Source organism: Aythya fuligula, chromosome 6 (genome assembly GCF_009819795.1).
Source record: "Aythya fuligula isolate bAytFul2 chromosome 6, bAytFul2.pri, whole genome shotgun sequence".
Taxonomy (NCBI): domain Eukaryota; kingdom Metazoa; phylum Chordata; class Aves; order Anseriformes; family Anatidae; genus Aythya; species Aythya fuligula.
Window position 1 is genome coordinate 28,076,712 of NC_045564.1, and position 15,961 is coordinate 28,092,672.

Consider the following 15,961-nt stretch of genomic DNA (forward strand, 5'->3'; position numbering starts at 1 on the left):
ATTGCATGTCACAGCAGATCCCATCCTGGGTCAGGGCACTGATCAGGTGGAGAAGAGCATGTCTGGCTAAAGGCAAGCATTCACATGGAAATATATGATACAAACCACAGGGCAGACAAAGTTGTCCAGTATGATAAAGGAGAACAGAGAATGAAAGAGTTGCTCAGCTGCCTGTGGTCCCCCCCTTCCAATACTGCAGTCAAACCATCTCTCTGCTCTGCAAACAAATCTATCACAATGCAAAATCTGACATTGACATCCTTCCCTCCCCACTCCACCTTGGCTCCTCACCAGCTGGGTGGAAGGTGGCAAACCAGAGGCAAAGGAGCAGCATGATACAAAGAAAAGTTAGCAAGGAAGTCACAGATGAACACTGATAGCGACATTACTTGTGCTGTAACAAGCATTTAGGAAATATATATATATTATATATACGTGTATATATATAAAAAATATAGATGCATGTGTCTCATGATGCAGCCAGAAATCTGGTCAGGCTCCCCTATACATAAGGACCACCATTCTCCTAGATCCAACACAGAATTCCCCATTTAGGCATCCTCTCTTCCAGTGATGTTAATAAAAAGGAAAGTGAAGATGAAAAACACATTGTTTGAAAATGTTGCTCCATTTTTAGGGCTTCAAAAGGTGCCACGTGGCTGGAAACATGCATTCTGATGGGAACCGCTGGCTGGTTAAGAGTGACAGAGTCAGGAGTCCTGAATTAACAGCAGGCACGGTCCTGCCTGTCTGTACTGCATCCACCAATTCCTGTCGGCCCTTCCAGCGCAGGTATGGGTGTTAAAAGTCACCACAAAGCCCATGTCTAAAGGCACTGAGATGGTACAAAACTGCCTTCTCCCACCACTGGCACAGCTGCCAGTGTCGTCACTTAGGGATGCACAGGAGCAGAAAACACATGCTTCACCCACACCCAGGATCTGTGGGCCTGGAAGGCACATATCATGGGATGCAAGGTGAGCCAAGCCATAATCCATGTGCACTGCTGCTGAACACAGCGGTAACTTTCTGGTATCTTCACCAGTTGCATTTCTCACGTTTCTCTGTAAATTAAAGTTCTCAAAGGGCAACGTCTTGGCCAAAGCTGCCTTCTAGCCACCCTGCCCTCTAAGATGGCCCCCCATCTATCCCTTCACCTCCTGAGGTCCCATGCCGAGCTCGTGCTCCTCCTTTGCCTGACCAGGTTTCATGGCTTGACAGCTCCAGAGAGAATAAAGATCAGAAGGAAAAGTTCAGAGGAAGACAAGTATAATGCAGGGCATAGCAGCTAACCTGCGAGGGGGTTGTCACACTTATCTCAGGGACAAAATTGTCATCAAACAGACTGATGATGTTCTCTTGCTTGATCTCCTTGGAAGGGGTGACTTTTGGAGGCGGAGGCACCGGAGGCCCTTTCCTCAACTGCATGCAAGTGAGCACACGGCCACAGCACAGACGGCGACACCCAAAAAAACCAGAGACAGGAACCAGGTTAGCCACAAAAACTGAAGGTGGGGGAAATCACAACCACAGGCACAGAGAAGGGTTCTGTCAACTCCATCTGGAGAGAGGGAAGGACAAGGGCAGAACGAAACGAAACGAAATAAAAAAACAACCACACGCCTCCAGAGAAGGTTTGGCATCATTAGTTACACTTCAGCCGTGGGCAAGTTTCCCTCTGCAGAGGAGAAGCGTAACACAATTAATATGCATCGACAGGACATGCATACATAATTAGAGCATGTGCAACCTTCCAAAGAACCACTGGGAAGGGAGCAGATCAGTTACTCAAAACAGATTCGATAGATCAGGCCAGTTCTGCCACCATTTGCCATACTTACCATACCTAATGCAACGAGAACCCAGACTCAGTTTGTCTTATGGGATGGCCATGAGGCCAGATTCTGATCTGCCCAGCAATGGGTTATCAGTATACCTTATGGAACGTCAGAAAGAACCCTTCATGGCATCTTACCATATCTCAGTTTTGGGCAAGAACAAGTCCAGCTCCTGAGAAGCCGTGACTTCTGTGTGCCCAACTCAGCTCTCAGTTTCACCATTGAGCACTGACACTGATGAAGTCACAAGCGCAGCCCAAATGGAGATCCCAGAGAAGGCTCAATGAAATCTGACCCTGTGACTCTAACCCATCCTAATACCCTCTTATCATGCTGAAAGGCTCAGCCTGACAGTGCATCCACCCTCAGTGGATTTATTCAGATTGCTAAGAATATGTCCAGTTCTCTAATGGGTTAACCTACTTTAGACAGTGTAAGTGAGAATGCAAACACGCATTTTCCACTGAATGGCTGGCTAGAGGAAATGATGAAAGTAGTGTATTCACTCCCAGCTTTTCACTGTTTGCAGAACATGATGCATCCGTGTCACCTAAAAACAATCCCTTACTGAAAACCTGCTTGCCAGGTACAAGAAGAGACCAGAAATTTCAGGGAAAGATACTCTCAGAACAGAGCCACCACCTGCAGAAATTGAAAGCTCCAATAACAAACCCAAAGCTAAAAAGATCCTGACTCTTCTGTGATTTACTTCTCTAAAACAGTCCATATTCTGCCCTCTTCTGTGCATTAGTGTCTTAGAGACCAGCACTTCCACATTGTCCAGCATTATCTCCAACAGCAGTTTAGTACCACTTCTCAAAGACAACACGACTGCATACTGATGTCAGGTTATACCTTGAACTGCATGAAGCATGAAGAACTATTTTGCTGACTAGAATAAAATAACCCCCCTACAATCTTCCTGCTGATGTGGATCCCACAGAGCTTGATCTGTTTAAATTCACCACAGCCGTGCTGTTTTCAGAAGTGTCATTAGTGCCTGTCAGTGGTGTAACTGAGAGCAAAAGTCTGACCTTTACAATTTCACAGACCCTTGAAGTCCTGTGTCATCATCAAATTACTCGGTGCAGAGAGTTGTGGCCACTTCTTCCAAAACACAGAAATTCCAAAACAGCTGTTTTCAAGAATTAAAGGAAAGTGACAGTAAAAGAGCTCTTTTATGGCACAGGGAATAGTTCAAATCAAGTCAGTATTTATGTGGTCTCTCCTGTTTTGTCATCTTTTTCTCTACAGCCTCTGCTTATGATTTGCATTAGTTTTTCAGACAGGGAGGAAATGGGTAGAGAACTACACTTCCTTGTTGCTTTTTGCTCTGGCCTCCCCTACAGTAGGTGGCCCCTTGCCTCCTTTGGAGGACCCTAGAGCAAAACACTTACCCGTGGGTCAAAAGTAATGACACATGTAAAGCTGAATTGGTGTTAAAGTCAAGCACTGTTTACAGACACTTGTGTCTTCCAGCTGGCTGGCAAGATGACATGGGCTGAGTTTCTGGACCTTGCCATATAGGCACCAGGCTTGGCTCTGAGTACAAAAGCCCTGTCCTTGCCTTCCCTCCCTCTGAAGCAAGCTCCATCTCTCAGCACCTAGTGAGAACATGGAGAGGAGCTCTTGCTCTTCACTGTAGTGAGGCTTAGGAAAATTAATTAAAACATACAGTGGGAAAGAACGGCCAGACGGTGGCAGCAGAAGCTGCAAACACCATTTCGGTCTTGCCTTTGACCCATCGGAGGTTCCAGATGGGGCTCTGCTGGAACATTCTGCTTGCTCAACAAGGGGTGCTTCCAGCCCCATTCCTGTGGGCAGGAAGGCAGCAAGTGAATGAGCAAGCACTTGCAGCCTGGCAAAAACAAGGCTTATGTGTGGTATTTAAAGGAAAGGGAAGAAACCAAACTCAGCAAGACAAGTCCATAGGCAGCACAAGTGAAATCTGCAGTGAAAGTTCAATAGATCTGGACAACGTCTTGTTCCACATTTCCATTTAGTTGTGGTGACCTCTGAAAAAAAAGAAGGAAGGTAGTTCTGGAAAAATATGCACTACCCTCTCTACTTCTATCCATAGACCCCACTCCAAGGTGGGGTCCACCTGGGGGTGGTGAAGCCACTCTAAGCTGTACAATGCTCAGTAGTGCAGAGACCCTGGAGAAGTCCTGCAAAGACACAGCCAGACATCCTCAATTCTCAAATCTGGAAAAGACCTTTTGGCAATGTGAAAATATCCCTTTTTGTCCTGCTGAAAATCAAAAACACAGGGGAGGGAAAAATACTGTGAGAGGTTATTCCAGAAACAGGAAACAACCGTGCTCCACAGGCCTGGATTTGGAATCACATCGCTACATATGATAACAGCAAGGAAGTTCTGAGTTACTTTCATCATTTTATTTTATTTATTTTAGCAGCAATAGGTATTTTCTTACCAGTTTGGCCAGAATACCTCTCAGCTTTAATTCTTCCTGAAGGACTGCTCCTTGGTGTCCCACTTATTGAAATGCAAGGACTGGCACCAGACATGAATCTGGCCCAGCTAGCTTGTCTCCACTAAGCTTTTCCCCTACTCAGCAATAGGGGAAAATATGGAAAATTTAGGAAAAATAAATGTTTTCTTTTCCTTAAATCCCAAAATGAAACATAACATATGATATGCTAAGTAGCAGCAGCTACATTTCCTATTTTAAACATGCTGCTGGGTGTCCCCCATGTAAGGGAAGTACTAACAAAGGCTGTGTGGAAGGTATCAGAAACCACATAACAGTCTCCTTCCTGCTACGCACCTAATTTCTTCATAGTGTAATATAATGCCTTTATTTTTAATCCCAAGGTAAAATACTAGGCTAAAGTAAAACAATGCAAAATAACATATGATCTCCTTATCCGTATCAATATTAAACTTTTTTCTTCAGACCCTCATAATTTACAGCAGTTCTTGGGAAGAGGCATTACCATTCAATTCCACAGGTTAATTCAAGTGTAAAGAACAAACTTCCTTGCCTTGCTACACCCTCCCTAGATTTTCTTGGCCATCCAACCTATATTACTGGCCTTCCCCCTGTACAGGCATTCAGAGACAGCTTTAGTACTTCCCTGTACAATACAAAGAAGATCAACGAACAACTGGCATCCTCAGAAACCTCATTCTTGCCCACACTGATGGAGAACAACCATCATGTTATGTTTTCTGTGTTCAGTAGCAGGAAGAGGTCCAAAAAAGCAACTGATGGACGTCTAACTCACAGAGCATGTGTCATCAGTGGTCATACAGCAGAGACATGGTCAATGTCATGGGGACGCTACCTGAGATGGTGACTTTGGGATGCTTGCCCCAGGTGCTTCCAAAGTGGACGGTTCCAGCTCATGGTTGACAGTCTTGGTCTCAGGGCTGGTGATGGGAGATCCATCTGGTGGAGGCGAGGGGCTTTTATTTGCTTTCGCTGGGGTGCTGTCACTGAAGGAAGGGGAGAGACGGAGAGAAAAGAGAGACAGACAGAGAGAGAGAAGAGAAGTCTGAGCCAGGCCTAGGAGAAGTTGTGCTAACCAGCACAGATCACTGGCCTCCTTTACCTCTTTGCTTCACTGTCCAGACATGTGATGAAGATATGTGAAGCCTCTACAAACTTTCTGAGAAGCATCCTCACTGAGTCACTTCCAGCCCAACACAATGAAGTAGGGTTACTGGGCAGCAGGTTCCCAATAAATTCCTACTGCATGAATACATTTTGGGGGGAGGGAGGGGAGGGAGGAGTGGAACAAATCAAAATAAAAAAACCCGCAGGCATCCTTAATTCTGGTAGATCCTAACTCATTTAATTTTATACATTTTACAGATAAAAATTTCTCTGGGTAGAATTGTACTGACACCCACATGGGTTGTGACCAACAGACCCATATGCAGATCTGCAACACCCGAACTAAGGCAGTAATAAAACATTATCATATTACTCTACATAGTACGAACTGGCTGAGCTGGAAGATGGAAAAAGTTGCCCAAAGTTTCACAGATCATTCCAGACAGCAAAGAAACAGTGAGATTTTGGCTACTAATAAACTGTTCCCTACTATGGAAAGTTTCTTCAGCCTGTTTTCTACGATGAACCCCTGCTGTCTTTGTCTTTCCAGCTGGTCCTTGTTCCAGGACTGTTTCTAACACAGTCAAGAGGGACTCGTCAGAGAATTAAGATGCAGGAAGCATATGCCAATGGCATTTGCTGGTTCATTACTTGGGCAGATTTGGATTTTTGAAAGGAATAGCAAGAGGCAAATGCCTTTCCCTAAAGGCATGCCCTGGCTGAGTGTCAAACCTGTGCTTCAACCTGCAGAACCATGAGAGATTCAGGTTAACAGAGAGTTTCAACAGGGATAAAACTAAACTCATTTTCCCAGCCTTATTCTCAGGAATAGCTTAAAAAATTGGCTGAAACTCAGCTCCCTAAAAAGCAACCAATCAGTTTATCTCAAGTCATGCAGAAGCACTCACACTAGTAGAGGATATTTTAGCAGAAGTGGTTGCAATTTGGCAAAACTATGCACAGCTGAACACAGAATATTACAGAATATTTCAAACGGGCTGTGCAGCCTCATCTAGAGGGAGCAGTGTTTGCCTCCACTTACAAAAAAAGGGAGAAGGCTGGAAGAGGGCTGAAAGGCACAGATCCTTTGCTCCAGCCTGAGACAATAAATCCTGGCACAGAGCCACAACTGCAGCCATGTAGAGCTGGTTCTGAGGAACACACAGATTATTTCTTTGCACTGCCCCAGGAGAGCCCAGAGCTCTGGAGATGTACGTCCACTCACGCTTGGATGCCCAAGGTGTGGTAGTCATGGGCTAACATGCACAATGGCCTCAATCCTAAACACTCACAAGTAAGGGGACAGCAAGAGGAGGAAGGGACAGCAAGACATTTCAAAAAAACTCCCCTCCCCAAGCAAGCATCTCCCCCTGCTCAGCATTCCAGCTTTCAAGCTTCCCACCCCATTCCCTCTTCATTCACTTTGCCCTCACCCATTCCCCCACCTTCCACCCCATATCCACACACCCCACACACCTTTTCCCACAAAGCGCTTGCTCTCGGGTCCACATGCAGGTCGGGTGTTTCTGATGACACTGATGCCGGCAGCACACCGACATGATGCAACAAACCCAGGGGTGTTTTGTGCAAGCAGCTCTCAGTCAGGGGCACACACGCCAAAGGTTGAGAGGAAGAGGGAAAGGGGAAGAGGAAGGACTAAGGAACACATACATTGACCTTTGCAGCTCTCCAGGGTGACTGCACATGCCTAGTGACCTTCCTAAGATGTCCCCCCCAAGTCACTTCAACACAGAGGGTTTTGCAGGAAGGATTCTGTGACATTGCCAAGGCTGTGCTACAGATAATAATGTGCTACAGGTAATAATGGTTGGAGTGAAGGTAAGGAAGTCTTGCTCTAAATGAGAGTTACCAGGGAACAGCAGGCTCCACGTAACATGTTCACAACATTGAAACCTCAAAACGATTTCAGGAGAAGCATTATCTTGGTACTATTTCCATGGCAACACCATTTACAGCACCATCAGAGGCTGGCATGATGACCTTGCTGAGCCCAGCCACACTGAAGACACAGATCCTGCACCCCAGTGCATCGCCTCTGGGATCTCCAAGGGGGTCCTACCCTCATGCCAGTGAGGGTTGCTGCAGACGGATGAGAATGATAGCGATGAATTGCGTAGGACTGCCTGGGACTGCAAAATGCTCAGCCCGGAGAGGTGTCCCAAGGCATGGGCAAGTGTGTGTGAGAGGCTTCAAATGTGGCGAACAAAATCAAGGAACTAAACCGGGGAAAAATCAGGAAGAGGTGAGGCAATATGTTCCTCAATCTAACTGTTTTGCTTGTGAAAATGTAAAAAAAATACCTCCTGGTGCTAGAGTTGAGGAAAGAAAAAATGTTACTAGAGTCACGTTGGAGGAGATGGAGGACAGAGATCTGTGGCCGGACTGCCAGGACTTCTCAAACTCCTGGGCAGACTGGGGAGTCCTGGCTACCAGCACTAGTGTACGTTTCTCCAACTAAGCACGTGAAAGGGACTTTTCTCCTGGCAAGAAAGGAGTTCACACTCCTTTTCTAGAAGCCATGAAAGAGCTTTTTGGTAATGTATTTGTGGTGTCTGGCAGTGGCTTAATTTGGAGACATATTGCTGAAAGACTCCCACGTGAAAGGCAGACCAGTTTCTTCCCCTCATCCTAGAAGGGCTGAGAGGGCCCCACACTAAAGCCCTCATTAAGTCACTGCTATTTACAGCTTGTTTGATGTGTTGGCTGATCCTTGTAGGAAAATGCCACTGCTAATTTTGACCTAGCCTCTACCAGCCCCACAAGCAGCACCTTTATTCCTGCACTTGCTGCTCTGCACGCATTCAGCAACTTGGTGACCAGCACCAGGTCTGCCCCTCACCAGGACCCTGGGGCCTCCACAGGTCCTAGGCGAGCACACGCTGTGTGTCCTGCACGGAGCAAAACCCTGTTTCCAAACAGACCGCTTTTCCCTGTGTTCCTGGAGCAAGCAAGTGTGGGGACTGACCAAATATATCACAAAAAATTGTCAGAACAACACCTGTTTATAAGCAACTGGAAAGGGGAAGAGAAAGGAGAAGGGGAACGGGAAAACCACTCTGCTCTTTGAGAGCCAAGAGCAAGGTCTAACGCAGTTACAACTGAAGGAAAACTGCAAATCGCCCAGCCTCTCCGAGTGCTGCTAAACTTCCAGACCCTTCACTGGGCTGCCTCATCTATTCTGGAAGAGACGACTAAAATCTGCAGATGGGGTTCCTATACGCTAGTAACAATCCTGCATTAGAGGATGGAACCAAATCTCCAATATGGTAAAAACAGACAAGTCACCTCCTGCCAAGTTCTCAAGTTAAAAAGAAAAACAAAAAAGGTTGGCATCTCTGCTAAGGCTCAGATAGCGTCTTTTAGCCCAAAGTAATTAGGCTTTTTTTGTGGCTTTTTTTTGTTTGTTTTTAACATCAAAGCTGTCTGAACACTAGAATTATTTCCACTCCCCAGAAAAGGAGGGACAGAAAAAGAAAAATAACACCTCCATACCCAGGCATCCAGTGGCACAAATGTACATTTTTGCTGCAGATCAAAGAGCAACCAAGTCCCTGACCCTCCTTCCCTGCACCAGGGTTTGCATATTTCTCTGCTCCCCCTGCAGCTGCTCTGACAGCAGAAACCTTCAGCAAAGCCAGGGTCAAACACCTTAACTGCTGGGCCAGCAGGACCTTGTCTGGAGGATGTTGTGGGTAGAGCTCATCCAGATGAGATTTCCTAGGCTCTCCCTCTGCTGGGGCATCCACAAAGGCTACAACGACTGCAAATGCTGCACCTCCTGGTGCAGTCACAGCAACACTGCCCAGCCAAGGTCAGACACACACATCCAGAGAAATACTCCTATAAATCCTCCTTTTTCACATGACATTCACTCACTACTTTTCATTTGAGGAAATAGTTAAGATGTGCCCATCAGTTTCCCTGTGAAATTACCATTCTCTTCCCTCCAGCTTCCCATTTTACACAGGATGCCCAACAGACACAAAGAGAAAGGTTGTACAATTTGCCCTAGCCAGTGGGAAGCCAGGATCAGAAAGCAGGGATCCCAATTCACCAGCACTTGCTTTTACTGCTGGCAGAACAACATCTTGAGATTTAAAAGGATATATATATATTTTTTGTTCCTATAATGACCCCATGGAAGGAATATCAACACAAAGACTGAGAAAAGCAAGAGTTAGGGGAAGTTTCTATGCCGCTATGCAGCAATCCCCACTTTGCCCCAGAGCACATTCTTGTCGGAGTCCTTGACCTTGGCTATGGGAACTCTGAGCACTGCAGCAATCCAGTTATTCAATGACATGACTGTCTTGAAAGGCAAGCTGCTGCTGTTAGTCTTTATACAGGACAACAGGCTTCCCCTTCCTTCAGCTCTGCACAAATCTTAAATGAATGGAGCACAACGGTGAGGATATCAAGAGCAGAACAAGTAAAGAGCAAAACCCTAGAAGTGATACTCTCCCACATCAACATCCTCCCACCACACCAGGTAGATAGGACAGGACTACATATGAAATTGGTCCTCCTGGGCCAGGCAGGGAATGAGAATGCAGCATTTCAGAGCTGTTCAAAAGGGCAAGCGTCACAAGGTAAGACCAGATCTTGTTAATCACCACAATACCCCGTATTTCCCCTGCACAACCCAGCACCACGCTTTTAGTCACAACAAAAACAACCGAGCAGACGATGCCTGAACTTTCCCAGTGCCTTCTTAGGGAGGAAAGGAAGCAAGGCTTCAAACCAGACACACAAGCAGTTAATGGGATTATCCAGACACAGAGATCTCAGCAGGACCCAGCAGGCCATGAACACACGGTATCATGCAGAGGACCCCTCTCCCATCACAGGGTTAACACGTGCCAGGCTGTTAGAGTCCAGCAACAGCCTCTCCAGTTTTAGGAACTAAATCAAACACAGATCGAAATGCTGCTCTCCGTACCGGTACCTGCTCATCTTTTTCCTCAGCCTGGCGAACAGTTTAGTTTTCTTTCTGTTGAGGACGGCACGCAAATCGTTTCCGTTACAGGATGGCACAGTCAAACCAGCGAGGAAAAGTCAAGCCTCCGAGCGTTCGGTCACTCGGTGCCACAAAACTCACAGCAATCCAGATGACACGCACTCCTCTCTTACTCTCACAAATACACACAATACAAAAACACACAAACACACTCTTTCCTTGCTTCCTACAAAGCTTTGGCCTTTGGAGAGGGTGGGAGAGGTCTTTTTGTGCCTGTCAAAGATTTGCAGATACGTTAACAAACTAGATCTGTCCCTGTTTCTTGGAATATGGGGCTAGGGTGCACATGGATAAGAATAAAAAGGAAACTGCATAGATCAGCAGAGAACTTTGTGACACTGATCCTTTTATTTTTTCTTTCTTCCCCCATGGGTAATTGCAACTCCTCACTCACTCTTGTAAATGCGGGTACACAAGAAGCAAGCTCCCCATTCTCCTTTGTGCCATCTGTGCACCAGTCTTAATGTGGAACCTAATCAGCAGTTTTCCTACTATGTTTTTTTCCAATCTGTCCAGTTATAGTAGGATAATACTATAGACCTCCTAGGTTTTCTAGGCATCTGAGAACCATGAATGTTCAAACTCCTTCAGAAACAAAATCCAAACATCTCTGAAGTTTCCTGAAATGCATCAGCTACTCTATGCTACGCAGCCAGCATCAGGTTTGTCAGCTGTAGTGATGTATGAGGATAATTGCATCTCTTCTCACACCTCCTCATTCATTTCCTGCCATTGTACCCATCTCTGATCCTCTGCCCAGCAGAGAAGGACGAGGGAAGCATCTGCTCCTACCCCGGGCCACAACGGGCAGTCAGATTGGTGAGGGATATTTCCTCCTGCATGTTCTGCCCCAGCTCTGAACCACAGTGAGAGGCCAGATGTGGAGGAGAGACACAAGTGCCTCATGGCATTTCCTGATCCCTGCAAAACACTTACAGTCCTGGCAGACCTTGGACACATCCTCCTACAATATCCTGTTCCACTTCACTCAGGGGTATCACAACTGTTTTGGGGCAGGTCGGTCCTCTCAGCTGAGGTTTAAGCAGGTGATGCAGCAGCACTCAAATTGCTACCTGCACAGGAACCTCTGTGTAGGCACTTGGGGTTTTGTTCTTTTTTTAGGGCCAACTAGTCTTCGCCAAAGAAAGAGCACCGAACTGCAACAGAGACACCTATTACCTCCCCAGATGAGACTAGCAGTCTGTGGGGCTGAAGTCATAAGAAATCTAATTAATTCATTGGAAACTCTTTTAGGCCAGAAACTTCATGCCAGAGCAGTATGTCTGGGCCCAGCTGTCACTATAGCCTGCCATCAATTACTTGAGTAAGAAAGGCAGGAGGAGGAAGGAGCTGGCAAAGCAATGGCTCTGGCCTTCATCTGTCCTGTTACCTCATCCTCTTGCAAGTACCCCACTGGATGCTGCCAGAGACAACTGGCACTGTGGCCTCCTGCATAAAGCTTCAGTCTTGCTGGTGGTGATCAACAGGCACCATGTGCTGACTTAGGAAGAAGACACTTTCTTTGCAAGATGCATTGCTACTCGCATCTTGGGAATTTGGTATTAGCAACTCAAAATTCAGGGGCCAAATTTGATTCAAATTTCCTCTTTCTGTAAAGTTGGCAAACACCACATGCATTGCCAGAATGAGACCAATAAAAAAAAAAAAAAAAAAAAAAGTTGTCTATGCATGAATGTAAGAAGAGGTTAAACTGGGCGGAGAGATGAGGGAGCACAGAGGTGTCAACAGCTCATCTAGCCCTTCCAAATCAGTACACTCAGACCACAGCTTGCCCTGACTTCACGCTGACTTCACCTCCTCCCTCCATCAATACACCAATTGAGGACCTGGGCTGTGCTCCTGCTCACCCGGCATGTGGGATTAGTGGCAGCTGGAAGCCAGAGCCCTACATTGTTTCATCACTCACACATTTGGATGGGAGCCAGCTGCAGCCTCATCCACTGCCTGACCTCTCCCTCCCCTCTCAGTGCTGGAGAATGTGCAGCTTTGCAGTTAACCTAAATGGACCGGCCCCAGCTGAGCAAAGAAAACTAAAGGACTGGAGGACACACGCTCCTTGCATACACACAGATTGGAAGTGCTCTGAGATCAGAAAGCCTTGTATGAATGAGGCTGTAACTACATCCATAACACATACACATACAGGCAACACACCCTAGTTTGGAGCACAGGAGGGACACGGGGCTTCAGTGAACAAGTTTGGAGGAGGCTGGAAAACAAATGAGCTCTTGGGTCCTCTAGCTCACAAGCTACAGGTGTGTGGGGGAAGCTTTTGAAGGAAAGAACAGGACGGGTGCAGGACAACCAGACTCAGAAGGGAAGGGAGCTCAGTGTTACAGCACTGGTTTATGGAATTTGACTTTAAAAACAGCAGAGGTGAGTCGGTTGCCTAAATATCAGCAAATAGTGAAAGTTGAGGCCTCCAGCTGCTATCCTACAAAGGTAGGAGGTATTGCATCGTGTCTCCCAGCCCCAAGTGCAATCTTGGATATCCTCTAGGGATTCTCAAGGCTGGCTATACGCAGACAATCAAATCACTCTTCAGGTGACACCATGCAGGTTTCAATACCCCAGCAGAGACCCCCCAGTCCCTCCTCCCCTGCTGAGGGAAAGACATTGCTCCCGGTTACTCACCTCGGCTGTGCTTTAATGGGGAAGGCATTGCCTGAATACTGCTTGTCTAGACCCAGCAGGACATCATGGAGGTTTTGGTTCAACTGCAAAATACAAAAACAAAAGAGAGAAAAAGAATGAGAGAAGAACCCCAAGTGCCATAAGAGAGCCTGCACTGGCCTGCACAGGCTGACCCAAGCACTGACTTGTGCAGTCAGCTGTCCCATGAGAAAACAGCCCTACATCTGTTTCCACTCCTCCACGGGGTAAAGAACCCTACATTCAGACTACCGAAGAGCTGCTGGCACCTCATGGGAATGCTCTGTCCTCCTAAGACACCATCCTCTTTGCTTCTGTGTCACCTGCCCCAACCTGTGTGCTGCCCAGTACTACTGCAGTACCAGACCAAGCGTTCACCTGAGGGTCTTCTGTTTACTGGGACTAAAGCTCCAGGTTTGTAGCCGAAGTTGCTCCTTATACCTTCTAATGAACCTGGGATATGGACATTTAAAATGCAACTACAGAACTACTACGTCAACAGCAAGCCTTCACCTCGCAGGCTGCCTGGGCCATCCAGGTTTAGGCAGGACCTGGATCTCTTAGAAAAAATGCAGTATTAGGGGTTAAACTTTTCCCAACACCAAAGGCTGAAACATTCACCCTGGACACTCCTATTCTGAAACAGCCAATTCACAAACAAGATGAGATGCCAGATTTATCATCGGCAGGAGGAGGGATCCAATGCAATCAATGTCAGAGGCATTGTGCCGGCAACACCAGCAGTTAATTGGATGCTAGTGCAGTAATAAGAAACAGATGGTTTTCATGGAACAAAGCTAAAGGCCTGCTCTCACACAAAAGTCACAGGGAAAGAAAAATCCAAGACATGATACAAGAGCAGAATTCCTTTCTAGCAGGCATCTTTTCCACATTTTGCTGAATATAACTTAACAGCAGACTGATAATTATAATAATCCTCCCTACTCTTAATGATAAGTTCATTCCCCAGTGGAGAAGGGCAGGCCATTAACTGGAAAGGTCCCCGTGAAGTGTCAGCAGGGCTCCAAACTGATGCATTACACCAAGGCAGTGGGCCCCTGACTGCTGGGAATTGAATGACTATAAAGTTGCTGGTTGCTTAGCGGCTGTCTTGTTGTTAGGATGACATTGGGGAGGGAGGAATACAAGACTTTTCCAGATGGACTCTCAGTTGCTCGCTAAGATTTACAGAGAGCATGCATGCCTTAGGAGCAGCATACAAAACTAAGGAACACAAGACTTACTGAGCTTTTAGGAGAAGTAACTAATGATAGAAACATTCCTCTAAAGGAAAGTGGCAATGGGAGGATTTCCCACAGCCTATTTCTGAGGTCTCTGCTGGGTGCTGGCACACCACCCAAATCCAGCCTGCCACCAGACTATGACGCCGCTTACTGCCCTGATTCCCAGCCCACGACCACCAGGCAGTCCATGCAAGGGCCATGCTAAGCATTCAGATGGCTTCTTTTGCAAACAGATGCCAGGCTGAGATGGCTTGGTTATAGGTTACAGATCCAGATTCTGGAGGAATTAGAAAAGGCAGCAAGACAGACCTGAAAGTGGCTTTCCTCCCCTCTGTGGATCTTCAAGTGAGCCAGGTGACACAAACTCCCTGCAGCATGCAGTGGTACTCTACCCTCTCTCCCCTTACTCCATCCCTTCACATTACTAACTCAGATAGACCCTCCCCCATGTTGCTTGAAAAAGTCTGACGGTTAACATTTTGCTCTAATACAGGGTAAATGCTTTCTTCTCCAGTCATATCATTTAGTTTTCTCAAATAGCAGTGATGAGAGAACAAGGTGTGTTAATAGGACAAGCTGCTAATTGTCTTACCTTGCTCATTTCTTTATGGAAGTTTTCTTCTAGGCCTGCTATACTCTGGAATGTGTTGACGTAGAAACCAACACGACTGCCAAATGAAAAAACAGAGAAAGAAGAACTTAATGGACACCATGCTCTCCCAAAAGCTTTCACCTCTGCCTCACCTGCTATCTCCCACCCACCATTCCCATTTGAGCTCAACTCTGTCAGGCCTGGCACATGCTGGAAGAGAATGGCAGCAAAGAAGTGTGGAAGGGGCGGTGGAGCAAAGGCCAGGAGGAGGAGGCCAGGTAGGTTAAGATCTGAATTTGTGATTTGTGCTGGCAAAAGGGATAGGGAGGTGTGGGGGGTGGGGGGAGCACACACTAATGGTAGGGTGATGGAAAGCAAAATGATGGAAGTTGTGATAGTGTGGGGAAAGCTGAGGGAACTGGCAGGAGAGAAATTAAGTCACTCCAAAGTCCCTCAGCACCAGGGGAAGAGCAAAAGTGTGAACTCTTTGCTTCTAAAGGCAGAAGAGTAAGAAAGCACAGGATATGCGCAGAGAGCAACAGGAATGCAAAAGGATCAGCTGGACAGCAGGAGCCTGTGAACAACCTGTGGCACTTCAAAATCCCCGCAGCCGCCTGCCTCCTTGCTTCCTGTATCCAGCCTGCCAACTGCCAGCAGATCCCAGTGCCCAGCTGGAGGAGCAACAGCAGGAGTGAGACACTCTCTTCCCTCAAAGGCCAGCAGCATCACTATTCTGCACATGTAGCCACCGAAATGCCTGCATCCCTCCCAACTGCTTCCTCAGCAGGCCTGCATGCTGCTGCATGCAAACAGCCCAGGCTGGGAGGAAAAGGGGGTGAGGGGGTGAATCAGCACTTTGTTCCCCACTCTGCTGCTGTCCACTCTCTTCATTTCCCCCAGACTAGCACTGCAAACCCAGATATGGTCATTGTATTTAAAAATAAGGAACTGAGAGAAGGATTTGGCTTGCCTTCCCTATACATCACCTCCTAGTG

At 46.9% G+C, this 15,961-nt stretch overlaps 1 protein-coding gene across 4 annotated transcripts in view; it reads right to left on the minus strand.

Moving 5' to 3' along the window:
- The window catches only part of BIN1 (bridging integrator 1), an 86,968-nt gene that overhangs the window by 13,236 nt on the left and 57,771 nt on the right, over positions 1–15,961 (minus strand). For all 4 annotated transcript variants that reach the window (XM_032190214.1, XM_032190212.1, XM_032190213.1 and 1 more), the window contains 4 exons: positions 14,967–15,042; positions 13,113–13,195; positions 5,148–5,298; positions 1,294–1,422 (listed from right to left, as the gene is read on the minus strand). In XM_032190214.1, the coding sequence (XP_032046105.1) occupies positions 1,294–1,422; positions 5,148–5,298; positions 13,113–13,195; positions 14,967–15,042 (439 nt within the window). The remainder of the gene's footprint in view (positions 1–1,293; positions 1,423–5,147; positions 5,299–13,112; positions 13,196–14,966; positions 15,043–15,961) is intronic.